At 41.9% G+C, this 13,911-nt stretch overlaps 2 protein-coding genes across 2 annotated transcripts in view; one reads left to right on the forward strand and one right to left on the reverse strand.

Annotated features, from left to right (window-relative positions):
• LOC139175661 (veficolin-1-like) overlaps window positions 1-13,911 on the forward strand; it is a 940,898-nt gene that overhangs the window by 796,695 nt on the left and 130,292 nt on the right. The window lies entirely within an intron of this gene.
• The window catches only part of LOC139175608 (acyl-CoA (8-3)-desaturase-like), a 29,926-nt gene that overhangs the window by 15,499 nt on the left and 516 nt on the right, over window positions 1-13,911 (reverse strand). Inside the window, exons 2-4 of the mRNA XM_070766791.1 lie at window positions 6,357-6,467; window positions 3,855-4,052; window positions 1,996-2,097 (exon numbers count right to left, since the gene is read on the reverse strand). Of these exons, the coding sequence (XP_070622892.1) occupies window positions 1,996-2,097; window positions 3,855-4,052; window positions 6,357-6,467 (411 nt within the window). The remainder of the gene's footprint in view (window positions 1-1,995; window positions 2,098-3,854; window positions 4,053-6,356; window positions 6,468-13,911) is intronic.

Here is a 13,911-nt window from a genome sequence, read left to right on the forward strand (position 1 = left end):
TTTTATGTGCGCTGAGAGTATATGCACCAAGACAAATTCCTTGTGTGTCCAATCACACTTGGCCAATAAAAAATTCTATTCTATTCTATTCTAGCCATGCCCACAAAGCCAGTCCAATCCCACAACAGTCTGAGGGAGCATGAGTTGGCCCCCTGTTTAAAATGTTTGAGGACTCCTGTGCTATAGTAACAATTAAAGTAGGGTAAAATCAAAAAAAGTAATGGAACTGAAGTGCCAAATGTCCCAACCACCAGAATGAAGTCTACAAATATCTGAGCACTTAACAATTAGATAACATTAAAGAGACAAATTAAAAATGTGATTACTTAACATCATATCCAAAGAGTGAGAAAAATACTAAAGACAAAATTGGTGGAAATGCCATCAAAGTGATCTTGGCCATCCCTGTGATGCAATGCACTACTGGAATTAATTGGACACAAGCTGAACTTTACAGTTGTGCCTGAAAAACAAGAAAACTGATACTATTCACTATGCATTACACCACCACAATATTATTGTTAGATTATATCTTCCTACAGAAATGGAAGCAGAAGTTTACTTCAAGTAAAAAAAAAACCTGTCAAAGATGAAAACTATGTAATGGTTGATTGTGTAAAAGATAGTCAAGAACAAGCATTGATGCAAGTTAAAAATTGGAATTTACAGAAAGTACAGGAAACAAAATATGAATATAAAGCTAGTATAATAAAGACAGAATATAAGGCTAGCAAGGAAAAGTATTACATGGTTAATTACTACAACATTGATAGAGGGAAAGGGGGTCAAAGATAAAACCTGGCAATGGCTTATCAACTGGAACATTTTAAAAAATAAAACAAAACTGAAGGCTGGATTTTGGCTGCTTGAGAGCAAGCTACTTGAATTAATGCAATTGAGGCCAGAAGTGAAAAATCATCAAATGATTTACAATGCAGATACAAAAAAAAGCCAAATAAACAATAGAATATACAGTATATTCAGTTCATGCAAGAAGATCATACAAACTGATTGCAAGCAACCACACAGTTGCCAAAATGATTCACTGGAACAGCTGTAAAAATTATCATGTGCCAATAATGAAAAATTGGTAGCACATAATACAATTGAAAAAGCAGTTGAAAATGAGCATCTTAAAATATTGTTGGAAGGATATATAATTTGAACAATTACTACCCTTCCTTATAAGATTTTATATAAGATTATATATAAGATTTGTATAACTTACAAATTTGATTTCATAGTAAAAAATTACTGCCCCCATCCTCCTCGCCTTCCGCAAGACCCTGAAGACCTATGTTGCCAGGCATGGGGCAACTAATGTATCCCCTTCTCTGACCATTAAGAGTTATGTGTGGTTATGGCTGTACAATATTGGTTGTTTTTAAGATATTGGGGTTTTAGTTATAGTTTTAACCATTAGATTTGTATTGTATTGTTTTATTGCTGTTGTGAGCCGCCCCGAGTCTTCAGAGAGGGGCGGCATACAAGTCTAATAAATTATTATTATTGTTGTTGTTGTTGTTGTTGTTGTAATGATACACCATCAGTATAATTATTACTTTTAAAGGTCTTTATATAAGATTATAGAATCGATAAATTAGATTTTTTATTATGGTGATTGTAGAATGTTATTAACCAATGGATGGAAATGAAGACCTGCAAATAAAATGACAATGGTTGTGGTAAAAGCAAAGTTAGTGCAAACAGTATCAGGCATCGTGGATGCCATTCCCAAAACATCTGTACCACTATTTGTACACCATTAGCCTTGACAAAATCTCCATCAATCAATTGGAAAAGGCAACTTTGCTTTACATCCTTTGACATCTTTAATACCATTAAAGAACCTATCCCAGTCCTAAACATCTGGCTGATTGCGTGACCAACTATAATAATAATTTTATGCATTCCTAACAATTCTGGGTGACCAATAACAATTTAATTCCAATAAAGTTGATTTGAGAAAACCCACTTTCAATTTTAAACTCTTACCTTAAGGATTCCCATCACAAAAATGTGAGCCAGTCTGTTCCATTTAGGCTTCTGGAAGACTGAAACATGCCCAAGATCATGCTGAAGAAATGCATATTGGATCTGGAAAGCAAGAAGAATATGAATTGTACGAGACTTTTCTTTGGCCAAGTTCTCCATTTTAAGGACTCATTGCTCAGCGTAAGCGACCATATTTTCAAATATATATTTGAAAAGAATTTACAGTAAATTGGCAAGCACAATAGGAGCTATGATGACATTGGCAAAGGAAATATAAGCATATTCTTCCTACTGAAAGAAACCATATTGGTTCTGCAAAGCAAGAAGCAACGCCAGTATATGATTTCCCTCCCCCCCCCCCAACAAGATATTGGTTTCTAAAACCTGGCTCAGTAGTGGTTCATGCATGCGTGCATGCAATGCTTATGCACATGGACAGAAACATCCTGGGTGGGTGGGCACCACTGACACTACTGGTTCATAGAACCAGGGTGAACTGGGAGCAACCCATCATTAGCCTGGTTGCTTTGTTTAAGCATTCATTTGGAAAGTGCTTGCATTTATAATGCAATGACAGCTATTTAAGTACCAATGTTAGCAAACAAACTTAAACAGAAATGCAAGAATACTTATGCTAAACATTATTGATTGCCACAAGGGTAAGAAGGAACAGTTACTCTTCCCAAAGGCAGAGATGGGTTTCTATCAGTGCGATCTGGTGTGCGGCTCTGCTAGTGTCTAGCACAATTTTGGCATGACAGCTTTGGTGCTGCCTTTGCAGATCCATGCGCAGCACCATCTCCCCCCCCTCCCTAATTTTGGGTGATTTTTTCAACTCTCTGAGTATGCATAGAAGGAAAATTGTCCCTGTGCACATGAGCAGAGGCAAAATCATGCTAGGAGTGGGTACATGAGAAATGTCATGATGCGCATGCAGTGCACCGGTAGGAAGGTAAGAGGAACCCGCCCCTGCAGTAAGGGCATGTCTTGCAGAATGCTTTGCTTTGCTTTGCTTTCTTTATTTCAAAGACTACACATTTAAATGAAACTTTTTAATATAATGGGAACAGGGTGGACATTCTGTCCAGAGCCATCTTGTAGGGAAGATGGGCGAATAATTTAATAAATAAGAAAAGTAAAATAAATAAATTCCCATGAACTCCCATCCCATCAACAATTCCCATCACAGTGTTGCTGTGTTGATCTCAGGCCTCCAGCCATATGAACAAGATGTGATCCTCAAATTTTTAGAATAAATGTAACCAGTGAAGGGTTGCCAAAATGTTTACTGCCACACTGTGGGCGTGGCTTATGCAGGACACCCTGCATTTTCTTTCAACATCTTTCAGTGCAAATTGGGTGCTCTGGGTTGTAGTTCCATTTTTGCCACCCCCACTGCATCCCACCCCCCCATCCAGGCAGCAGCCCACCCCTGAATGTAACCATTTCTAAGAGAGCAAGGCCGCCATTTATAATAAACGTTGGGATAACTGGCCCCATAGTTGTTAGCCTTTACAATTTATAGCAGTGAGGCAGGTTGAAATTATAGAAAAAGATCTCCAACAACCGCATTGTAATTTTTAGCATGGTGTAGATGTATCACACAAGAGGGAATTCTATTTGCTGACTCTCCCCCATTGTAGCCCAAGCATATTTCTGCCACAAACTTTATTAACATTGAGATTTCCCCTCTGTTTTAAATGAATGGAACCAATGGGAATTGCAGTTGATTCTGGTCTGCATGGTCAGAAATAGAAACTCATTAGTAGATTACCTGTGGTGAATATTTACTAGATTACTAAATTAAGTTTGCTAAGGACTGTACTACCACCCTGTTATACTCTGCAACTCAGAGTTACCTGTGCAACAGTGAACGCTGCTACTCCAATAAGGAAAGGCATCCAAGATTTTCCAAAGTACCAGATGATGAACCAGGATGCCATGTCCAGCAGGAAAGCATGCAGAAACATGAAGACAAAAAAAGGAGTACTGGACTTCAAGAGTCCCATCTTCTTCACTGTCGTGTGTAATTCATGAAAATCATGTACCAGCATTTCCTATGAGAAATGGTGACGATTAATTGTGCTCCCAATAACTGGTTACCCATCCATGTTCAATAACTGCTGCATTTTCACCTTTCCATGAAATCACAAAGGCATTGAAAGTTATACCCAGCTGTTTGTTTTTATCCCAGTCAATGTTTCAGCAGGCACATCTAAAAAAATACTTTCTGCTGCCTCCTCATCTTCATGTTAACCAGAACAAAAATTGTATGAGAGGTAGTTAAAAGAAATTAATGAGATGAACTAATTTTGCCCAAGAGGAATGAGCAATTATCACAACATGAATGAGGCTCACTGCCCTTTATTGATATACAGTGATCCCTCGAGTATCGCGAGGGTTACGTTCCAAGACCCCTCGCGATACTCGATTTTTCGCAATATAGTGGTGCGGAAGTAAAAACACCATCTGCGCATGCGCGCCCTTTTTTCCCATGGCCATGCATGCGCATATGGTGTTTTTACTTCCGCACCTGGGAAGACCCAGGGAAGGTTCCTTCCGCCACCCAGCAGCTGATCTGCTCGGCAGCGCCGCAGCAGCGAGAAACCAAAGATCGGGGTTTCCCCGCCGCCCACGCTTGTCCGCCCGCCGCTTGTCCGCCGCCTGCCTGCCCGCCTGCCCGCCGCTTGTCCGCCCGCCGCTTGTCCGCCCGCCGCTTGTCCGCCGCTTGTCCGCCCGCCGCTTGTCCGCCCGCCGCTTGTCCGCTGCCTGCCTGCCCGCCTGCCCGCCGCTTGTCCGCCCGCCGCTTGTCCACCGCCTGCCTGCCCGCCCGCCGCTTGTCCGCCCACCACTTGTCCGCCGCCTGCCTGCCCGCCTGCCCGCCGCTCGGTGCACGAGAGAGGGAAAGTGAGAAAAAGAGGGAGAGCAAGAGGGGGAGAGATAGAGAAAGAGAGAGAAGGAAAGAAAGAAAGAGATGAGAAAGGAAGGAAGAGAGTGAGAGAGAGGAAGAAAGAGAGAGAGAGAAGAGTGGAGTATTTTTTAATTAATATTTTCTGAAAAATCACGATATAGCGTTTTGCAAAGATCGAGATCGCGAAACTCGAGGGATCACTGTACTGTATGTTAAGCTACTCTGTTTAAGAAAGAACACATCAAGGGAACTTTTAGCTCACATTTAAAATGTGTAACAGACATCTGTTCTTACAACAAACTAATCATTCTTCAATGCTATATATTCTCAGAATGTATAATATTTGGTTTGACTTTTCAAAGTGTAAACTGATACTTTTTTACTCCTAAACAAGCATGAAGAACCATATTTAGCACATATATGCATATGTATATACATAGACCTATTGTACCTATGCTTCAGGGGTGGGTTCCTCTCGATTTGGACTGGTTTACCCAAACTGGTAATGACCCACTGGTGACATCATGATGATATCAGCAAACTGGATTGGTCGGTGCCAGTCACTGAGTGCCATCATCTTATTAACTTTTTTTTTTTTTCATTCTGTGTGTTTACAAAAGCTGAATTTCTGACACTGCTCATGCATTGCCATTTTGGTTTTGATATGGGTTTTGTGAGGGTTTGCACTATGCATGCATGCACACATGAAGCATGTGTGTCCATGAGGTGTGGCCACACGGTGCAGAAGAAAGCGAACCGGCAGTGAGGTAAGTTGGAACCCACCCCTGATATGCTTGTAAATACATTTATAGATTTAAACTTTCTTGTGCATTCAACTTTATTTGACAAGTAAAGTATAAATTGAGTAAATAAATAAAACAAAGAATAAGTCTTAAGTGTTTAAAACAATAAAGGTTTATGGTCTTACAAAGAGAATCCTTCATCTAAGGTGGCCTGATGTGCTTTGATTTACCTAATGTAAAAATGGGCAAATTTTCAGCTTTATCAATATGCATCAAGTCTAATCAGCTGCTAAATTAAAAGCTAATAGGTCACACAGGCCTAACATTTATTTATTTTCCCTCCCTAAATTTCAGCATCTTCAAAATACTGCTGTTCATCCTAGGAGTTTGTGCCAGAACTAGAGTTTGTGTTAAACATTTTCTTTGATATTGATTTGATATTCATATTCTAATTTTGGATTGTTTAATTTAGCAGACGATAAATGGCTTATTGTTATTCAGGCAGAAATTAGTACTGCAAGAGGAAGAACTCTAAGCAAATCACCAAGGGAACGTATAATGCAGCTACTTGTAGATATGTTCTGTCTAACTCATGCTCTAATTGTAATACAGGATTTTGTCTGTATGAACATGGATTTTATTCTCTCTCAGAGACAGACACATATGGACACACTCTGAATTTAAAGATAATGCTGGGAAATACTCACATTTTTAGTGGGTTCACAGCTAGGTTGATCAGGTGTTAGTTCTCCAATTAACAGGGAATTCAAGTATTTCTTTACCAGATCCTCATCCTTGTGGAAAGCTGTAAAGGCATCCTAAGAAATTCAGAAAGAAAGCAGGTGTATAAAGTAAAACATATTGATTTGTGGCATTTGTATAGTCACCCATCTTAAAATCAATTCTGGAGGGGGGTTTTTGTGAAAAGATGAAACAACATGAGGTCTCTCCTTAGGGACTAAAGCTGATTTTTCCCCAACAAGCTTTGGAGAAAACCAGCTCCATAACGATGGCTCATTTTGAGGGCTTATACAATCTTATTTTGATTTATATGATGGAAGAGATAGAGACTTTACTCCCTTGCAATATTGGGCTCTTGAGATGATCTGGTTTTTTCCTGTCTTTGCCATAATTCACCCTGCCTCTCAGAATAGCCAATTGCTCATTATCTACTACATGCTAGCAATAGTAGAGTGTGAATTAGGCTACCTTATCAGCAAGTCTAATCTTAATCAACACTATGACTAAATTAGTAAACCAGTGAAATACTGAGGACATAATATACTTAGACTTCAGAAAAGCATTCGACAAAGTAAACCACAACCTACTTCTCCGTAAGCTAGAAAAAAGTGGGATAGACAGCTACATCACCAGATGAATTCACAACTGCATGACTAACTGTACTCAATGAGTAGTGCTCAATGGGTCTAAGTTATTTGGAGAGAAATAAGCAGTGGGGTACCGTAAGATTCCATCTTAGGTCCTGTACTCTTTAACATTTTCATAAAGGACCTAGATGAGAGAATAGAAGGGGAACTAACGAAATTTGCAGATGATACTAAGCTGGCAGGAATAACTAACACACCAGAGGACAGGTTCAAGATCCAGATTGATCTTAATAGACTTGAACACTGGTCCCTATCTAATAAAATGAAATTAAATGCAGAAAAAAGTTAAGTCCTACAGTTAGGTAAGAAAAATAAAATATATACATATAAACTGGGTGAAACCACACTCAATAGCAGTGACTGTGAGAAGAATCTTGGAGTTTCAGTAGACAACCAGCTGAACATGAGCCAGCAGTGTGCAGCAGCAGCCAAAAGCCAATACAATCCTAAACTGCATTAATAGAGGGATACAATATAGGTCTAGGGAGGTACTAATACCACTATATAAAGCCTTAGTTAGACAACAACTACAGTACAGCATCCAGCCAATGAAGTAGAATAAGAAACTGACTCCCCCATGCTGATTTTATTCAGACAGACAATAAGGATAGAATATGATGGAGTTAAACCAGCCATTCAGGAAGCTAAACTCTTACTCAGTGAGATCAGTAGAGCCACACGTGATTCCCAGGGTGTGAAGTATTGACACACAAAAACCTTCATCAGCAAAACAAAATGTGAGATACCTGAATTTACATATATCAAGAGGTTTCAAAAGGCCTAAACAAAAACAGTGAGGTTTTAATGCATCATGATTATGTAACCTGGCTCCCAAGAAATCCTCATCTGTGAATTCTCAAGTTTCTTCTTTCATTTCCCATGCCCCCCCCCCGCCCCACCTTGTTACATTTCATCATTTAGCCATTCTGTGTAACTGATAAAGTCCTCCAACTGTAGCATATAAACTCCTACTGGTTTTGTATCCTTTGTTAATAAGAATTGCATTGATGTGATGTTTTTGTAGGCAATTGACATTGCTGGCTGAGTATTCATTCTTGAGGAAGTTATTCACATTCATAGAGTGACTGCGTATGGATACTTCCACTCAGTATAATTTGTTTTCATATAGCCAGAAGCATGGTTTAATGGAATGGTAGAAGTTTTGATCATATCAGTGCTAGTCTTGGTCTCAAGTAGGCTATCAATGCCTGGATGTTGCATAATAGATGGCTTAATTTAAAAAGAACCCAAGCAGGGAAGGACCACACTTACCTTTTCCTATCAGATTGGTCCTGGAGGCGTGCATTCCCACACAAGATGTTGCTTCTGTGCATGCGTGGAAGCAAAGAAATTGGTGGAAATCACCAAAATCTCTCATGAGGATGCTCACACTGCAAGATTTCGGTGATTTTTGCCAAGTTCTTTGCTTCCGTGCATGCACAGAAGGAAAGAAAGGTCAGAAATCGCCAAATTGTCATGCATGCAAGCAGGGGAGCTCAGAGGCAAACAGCGGGGATTGGCAGATATGCACACTTTGCCATTTCCACTTCCAGATTAGTGATCCCAGATGTACTGCGGGCAGCCCAATACTGCCTCCAAGGTCCCTTCCAACTCTGTTATTCTATTCCTATTGCTTTTGTGTGATTACTTCAAACTGCTTTATTTAAACATTGAATCAAAATATTTCTTTTCAATAAATTCTGAGTACATAAATCATTGTATTATGAAATATACAACAGAGATTATAAATCATAAACTCATAGAATTCAGTCTCCACTGCATTTACCCCCCAAAAAAAGCTAAATTCCTGCAATATTTCATAGAGATCACATTTCTCTGCTATTAATATTACTCATATATTTTCCAATGAGAAAGTCTTCCTGATTGAATTTTGGTTATTTATTTATTTAGTCATATAATATTAATATACAAGGCACAAGTAAATGTCTTAATATTCAAATACATGCAACAAGTAAAAATAAAGAAACAATAAGGACAAGGGACGGATGCTGGTGCACTTATGCATGTCCCTTAAGCAAAATATAAGCTGTGTTCATGCTTTTGCACAAGCACCTTCAAACCTAACATGTAGTTTATAGACATTGTCTAGAAGTTAATGAAGTTAAGTAGTTTAACTGCAGGCAAACATTAATACAAAATCGGAAAAAAGGAAGCCTGCCAATCACAACAATTTTTATGTCTGGGAATCGGTGGTCACATGTTCCTGCCAAGTCCTCTTTCCAATAATGCTTCTAAATTTTGGTCTGATTTTGTCATATGGTACTAAAAAATTGCCAAGTAATATAGCCTCCAACTGGAGCTTTCTTACATTGTATCAAAGCATTGGGCTGTCCAACCAGGGGGTGGCACCCAACAGAGGCTTCAAGAGCATGCTGGCGTCAGCTACAAAGCCAGAAGACGCCTGAAACGCCGAGAAACATTGAGGCACTTGGGGGGGGGGGGCGGTGGGAGTGGTTGTTGTCCTGGGGGTGGCGCCCGACAGAGGCTTCAAGAGCGTGCTGGAGGGGAACTTGCTGGTACCGGCTACAAAGCCGGAAGATGCTCCAGATGAGGTTGCTGGCATCTATTTAAAACCTAGGACACCAAAGAACAACTGGGGCATTCGGTATAACCAATATGCCAGAGCAACCCTCCTTGTTAGGGCTCCTTTTAGGGCTGCTGCGACTCTTGGGATGGTCTTTGCACTTGGCCATTTAACCCCCACTGCTGTGGTGACCATGGACAATGGGCAGGGAAGCAAGAGCAAGAGACAGTCTTTTCCATTCAGACTGGACAATATTTTTCATTAGACTATAATCTCTGACATAAACTACAAGAACTCTCATAGAAGACATTTTTAAGTTTCAGTCCCATATGCCTTTCTTTGTACAGATATTAATCAACAATTTTATATTTGATCTTACACCTTTTTAATAATTGTTTTAGATATATTGCTAAGGTTATTTTATTGTAGGGGTGGGAAGGGAAGTGGAGTGTGACTGATTATGTGTATGTAAATGATAGTGAGTGTGATTGTGATGGGACAATATTTATGGATGATATAACCTTTGTTTTTAATTTATTAAGGAGATCAATTTTTAAGATGAATGTATGAATATGATTGGATGGAGAGGATGTCTGGGATGTATGAAATGTATGGAAGGGGCAGCTAGTCTGGCGGCCTGGAGGCAGGAGGGGTGAGGGTGCCTATCTTTGGGGTGGTGGAGGGCCTGAATATTCCAGTCATGCTGGGGAGAGGCAGATATGGTGGGAGACATGGGGTAGGCCATTCACGGGGAACAAGGGACCACTGCCTGAAAGCAGTCCCTTGTTCCGGCCCCATGGACTCAACCTGGGGAACTGTTGACAAGCGAAATCTGGACCCTGGCTCAGGCTGTTGCTGCTGAATGTCAGGTCTGCTATAAATAAAGCTCCCCTCATCCAGGATTTACCCCTGGAGGAGAAGGCAGACCTGGCTGGGCCCAGAGGGGGGAGTTCCTCTCTTGGAAATGTGCCCAGCTGGGTTTCAGGTGTGGCACCAGCCGCGACCCCAGGGAAGGGGGGAGGAGTGGCAATAATAGCCAAGAAGACCCTCAAGCTGCATAGGCTCACTGGTCCTGAGATTGCGGGTTCTGAGTCCCTTCTTATGAGGTTGGACCTAGGGGTACAGGTGGACTTGTTGCTCACATACTTGCCTCCCAGCTGCGTGTCAACAGCCCTGCCTGTGCTGCTCGAGAAGGTAGCTGGGTTGGCGGTGGAGTCCCCCAGACTTATTGTCTTGGGGGATTTTAACCTGCCGTCACTCGGTGAATCCTCAGGGCTGGCGCAGGAGTTCATGGCCACCATGGCAACCATGGACCTGACCCAAGTAGTTGAGGACCCAACCCATGAGAGGAGACACACTCTCGAAATGGTTTTCCTCTCGGGACCATTGAGTAATGATCTGATATTAAGGGGATTAGAAACATTGCCATTGTCATGGTCAGATCATTTTTTACTGTGGCTAGATTTTAAGGCTCCAATCCTTCCCCACAGGGAGGTGGAACCGATTAGGAGGTTCCGCCCCAGATGCCTGATGGATCCAGTAGGTTTTCAAAGGGCGCTTGGAGTTTTGCCGGATTCACTTATCCACAGTTTGGCGGAGTCGCTTGCTGCAGCCTGGAATACGGCTGCAACAGAGGCTCTAGACCGAATTGCGCCTTTGTGATTTCTCTCTGGCAACAGACCCTGGAGGTCTCCTTGGTTTACTGAGGAACGTTGGAGGAAGACCAGATCCAAGTCTGACCGAACACTTGTAAAAGCTCATATTGAGATTTACAAAGTGGCGATCAGGTTGACAAGGCATGCATACAATGTTGGCCTGATTGCGTCTGCAGAATCTTGCCCGGCCGCCCAGTTTAGGGTGACTCACTCCCTTCTTAAACAGGGGGGAGTTGGGGAACCCTTGCAGGGTAGTGCCAAGGCTTTTAATAAATCGCTCAGATCCTGACTGACCTTGACTCCAATTGGAGTGCAGAGTCGACTGACAACGAGTCAGTCAAGGTGACAGGGGCCCGTCTTAATCCATCTGTTTGGAGCGAGTTTGACCTAGTGACACCTGATGAAGTGGACAAGGCCATTGGAGCTGTGAGTTCCGCCACCTGTTTGTTGGACCTGTGTCCCTCCTGGCTGGTGTCGGCCAGCAGGGAGGTGACACGGAGCTGGGTCCAGGAGATTACCAACGCTTCACTGAGGGAGGGATCCTTTCCAGCTCTGTACAAGGAGGCACTTGTGCGCCTCCTCCTCAAGAAGCCTTCCCTGGACCCAGCCATATTTAATAACTATCGTCCTGTCCCCAACCTTCCCTTTATGGGGAAGGTTGTTGAGAAGGTGGTGTCGCTCCAGCTCCAGCGGTCCTTGGAAGAAGCTGATTATCTGGATTCAGACCCAGCTACAGCACGAAAACTGCTTTGGTCATGCTGATGGATAATCTCTGGCGGGCCCGGGACAGGGGTTTATCCTCTGTCCTGGTGCTTCTTGACCTCTCAGCAGCTTTCGATACCATCGATCATGGTATTCTTCTGCCTGCCAATCACAACAATTTTTAATAAAGTTAATATTGGAGTGGTTGGGAGTGGGAGGCACCGTTTTACGGTGGTTCTCCTCCTACCTCTCTGGTCAGTTGCAGTCGGTGTTAGTGGGGGGGGAGAGATGTCGTCTCCTAGGTCTCTACCTTGTGGGGTTCCTCAGGGGTCAGTCCTCTCCCCTCTGCTGTTTAATATCTACATGAAACCACTGGGTGAGATCATCCAAGGGCATGGGGTGAGTTACCATCAGTACACTGACGACACCCAGCTGTACATCTCCACTCCCTGTCCCCTCAGTGAAGCAGTGGAAGTGATGTGCCAGTGTCTGGAGGCTGTCACGGTGTGGATGGGTGCCAACAGGCTCAGACTCAATCCAGACAAGATGGAGTGGCTGTGGGTACTGCCTCACAAGGAAACGTCCATCTGTCCATCCATCACCCTGGGGGGGGAATTATTGACTCCCTCAGAGAGGGTCTGCAACTTGGGCATCCTCCTCGATCCACAGCTAACTTTAGAACATCATATTTCAGTTGTGGCAAGGGGGGCGTTTGCACGGGTTCGCCTGGTGCACCAGTTGCGGCCCTATTTGGACAAGGAGTCTTTGCTCACAGTCACTCATGCCCTTATCACCTAGAGGTTTGACTACTGCAATGCTCTCTACATGGGGCTACCTTTGAAGAGTGTTCGGAAACTTCAACTTGTCCAAAATGCAGCCACGCGAGCAGTCTTGGGCCTTCCAAGAACTGCCCACATCTCACCATCACTCCGCGGACTGCATTGGCTACTGATTAGTTTCTGGGCACAATTCAAAGTGTTGGTTATGACCTATAAAGCCCTACATGGCACAGGACCAGATTATCTCCGAGACCGCCTTCTGCCGCACGAATCCCAGTGACCGGTGTGGTCCCACAGAGTTGGCCTTTTTAGGGTCCCGTCGACCAAACAATGTTGGTTGGCAGGACCTAGGGGCAGAGCCTTCTCTATGGGAGCCCCGGCCCTCTGGAATCAACTCCCCCCAGAGATTCACACTGCCCCCTCCCTCCTTGCCTTCCGAAAGAGCTTAAAAACTCATCTTTGCCACCAGGCTTGGGACTTTTAGATCTTCCCCTGACCACTGAATGCCTTAAGTATGACTGCTGAATGTTTGGTTAATAAGTTAATTGTTTGGTTATTTTTTTTTCTTTTAATTGTTTTTAAATTGTAGTATTAATTGAATTACATTATTGTTCTGTTTTTGTATATGCTGTGAGCCGCCCCAAGTCCTCGGAGAGGGGCGGCATACAAATCCAATTAAATAAATAAATAAATAAATAAAATCACAATTGGGACCAGAATTTCTGTTTCAAAACAAAATGGTTAAGTGAGCCATGCCCAATTTTATGATTTTTGGGAGGAACAGTTGTTAAGCAAATAACTTCAGTTAAGTGAATCATATGGTCATTAAGCAAACCCAAATTCCTAGTAGTAATATTAGTGCTAATACTACTACTACTACTAATACTAATAATAAAAAATACTACTACTAATACTACTAATACTAGTACTACTAATAATAATAATAATACAATACTACTACTACTAATAATAATGATAATAATAACAATAATAATAATAACAGCAGCAATAATAATAATAATAATAATAATAACAATAACAATAATAATAATAATAATAATAATAATAATAATAATAATAATAATAATAATAATAATAATAATATTTCTATGCCACCTATTCCTCAGACTTAGGGCGGCTCATAACAAAATGGTGGTCGCATGACCGTGAGATGCTGCAAATATATATGGCAA

Source organism: Erythrolamprus reginae, chromosome 1 (assembly GCF_031021105.1).
Source record: "Erythrolamprus reginae isolate rEryReg1 chromosome 1, rEryReg1.hap1, whole genome shotgun sequence".
Classification (NCBI taxonomy): Eukaryota; Metazoa; Chordata; class Lepidosauria; order Squamata; family Dipsadidae; genus Erythrolamprus; species Erythrolamprus reginae.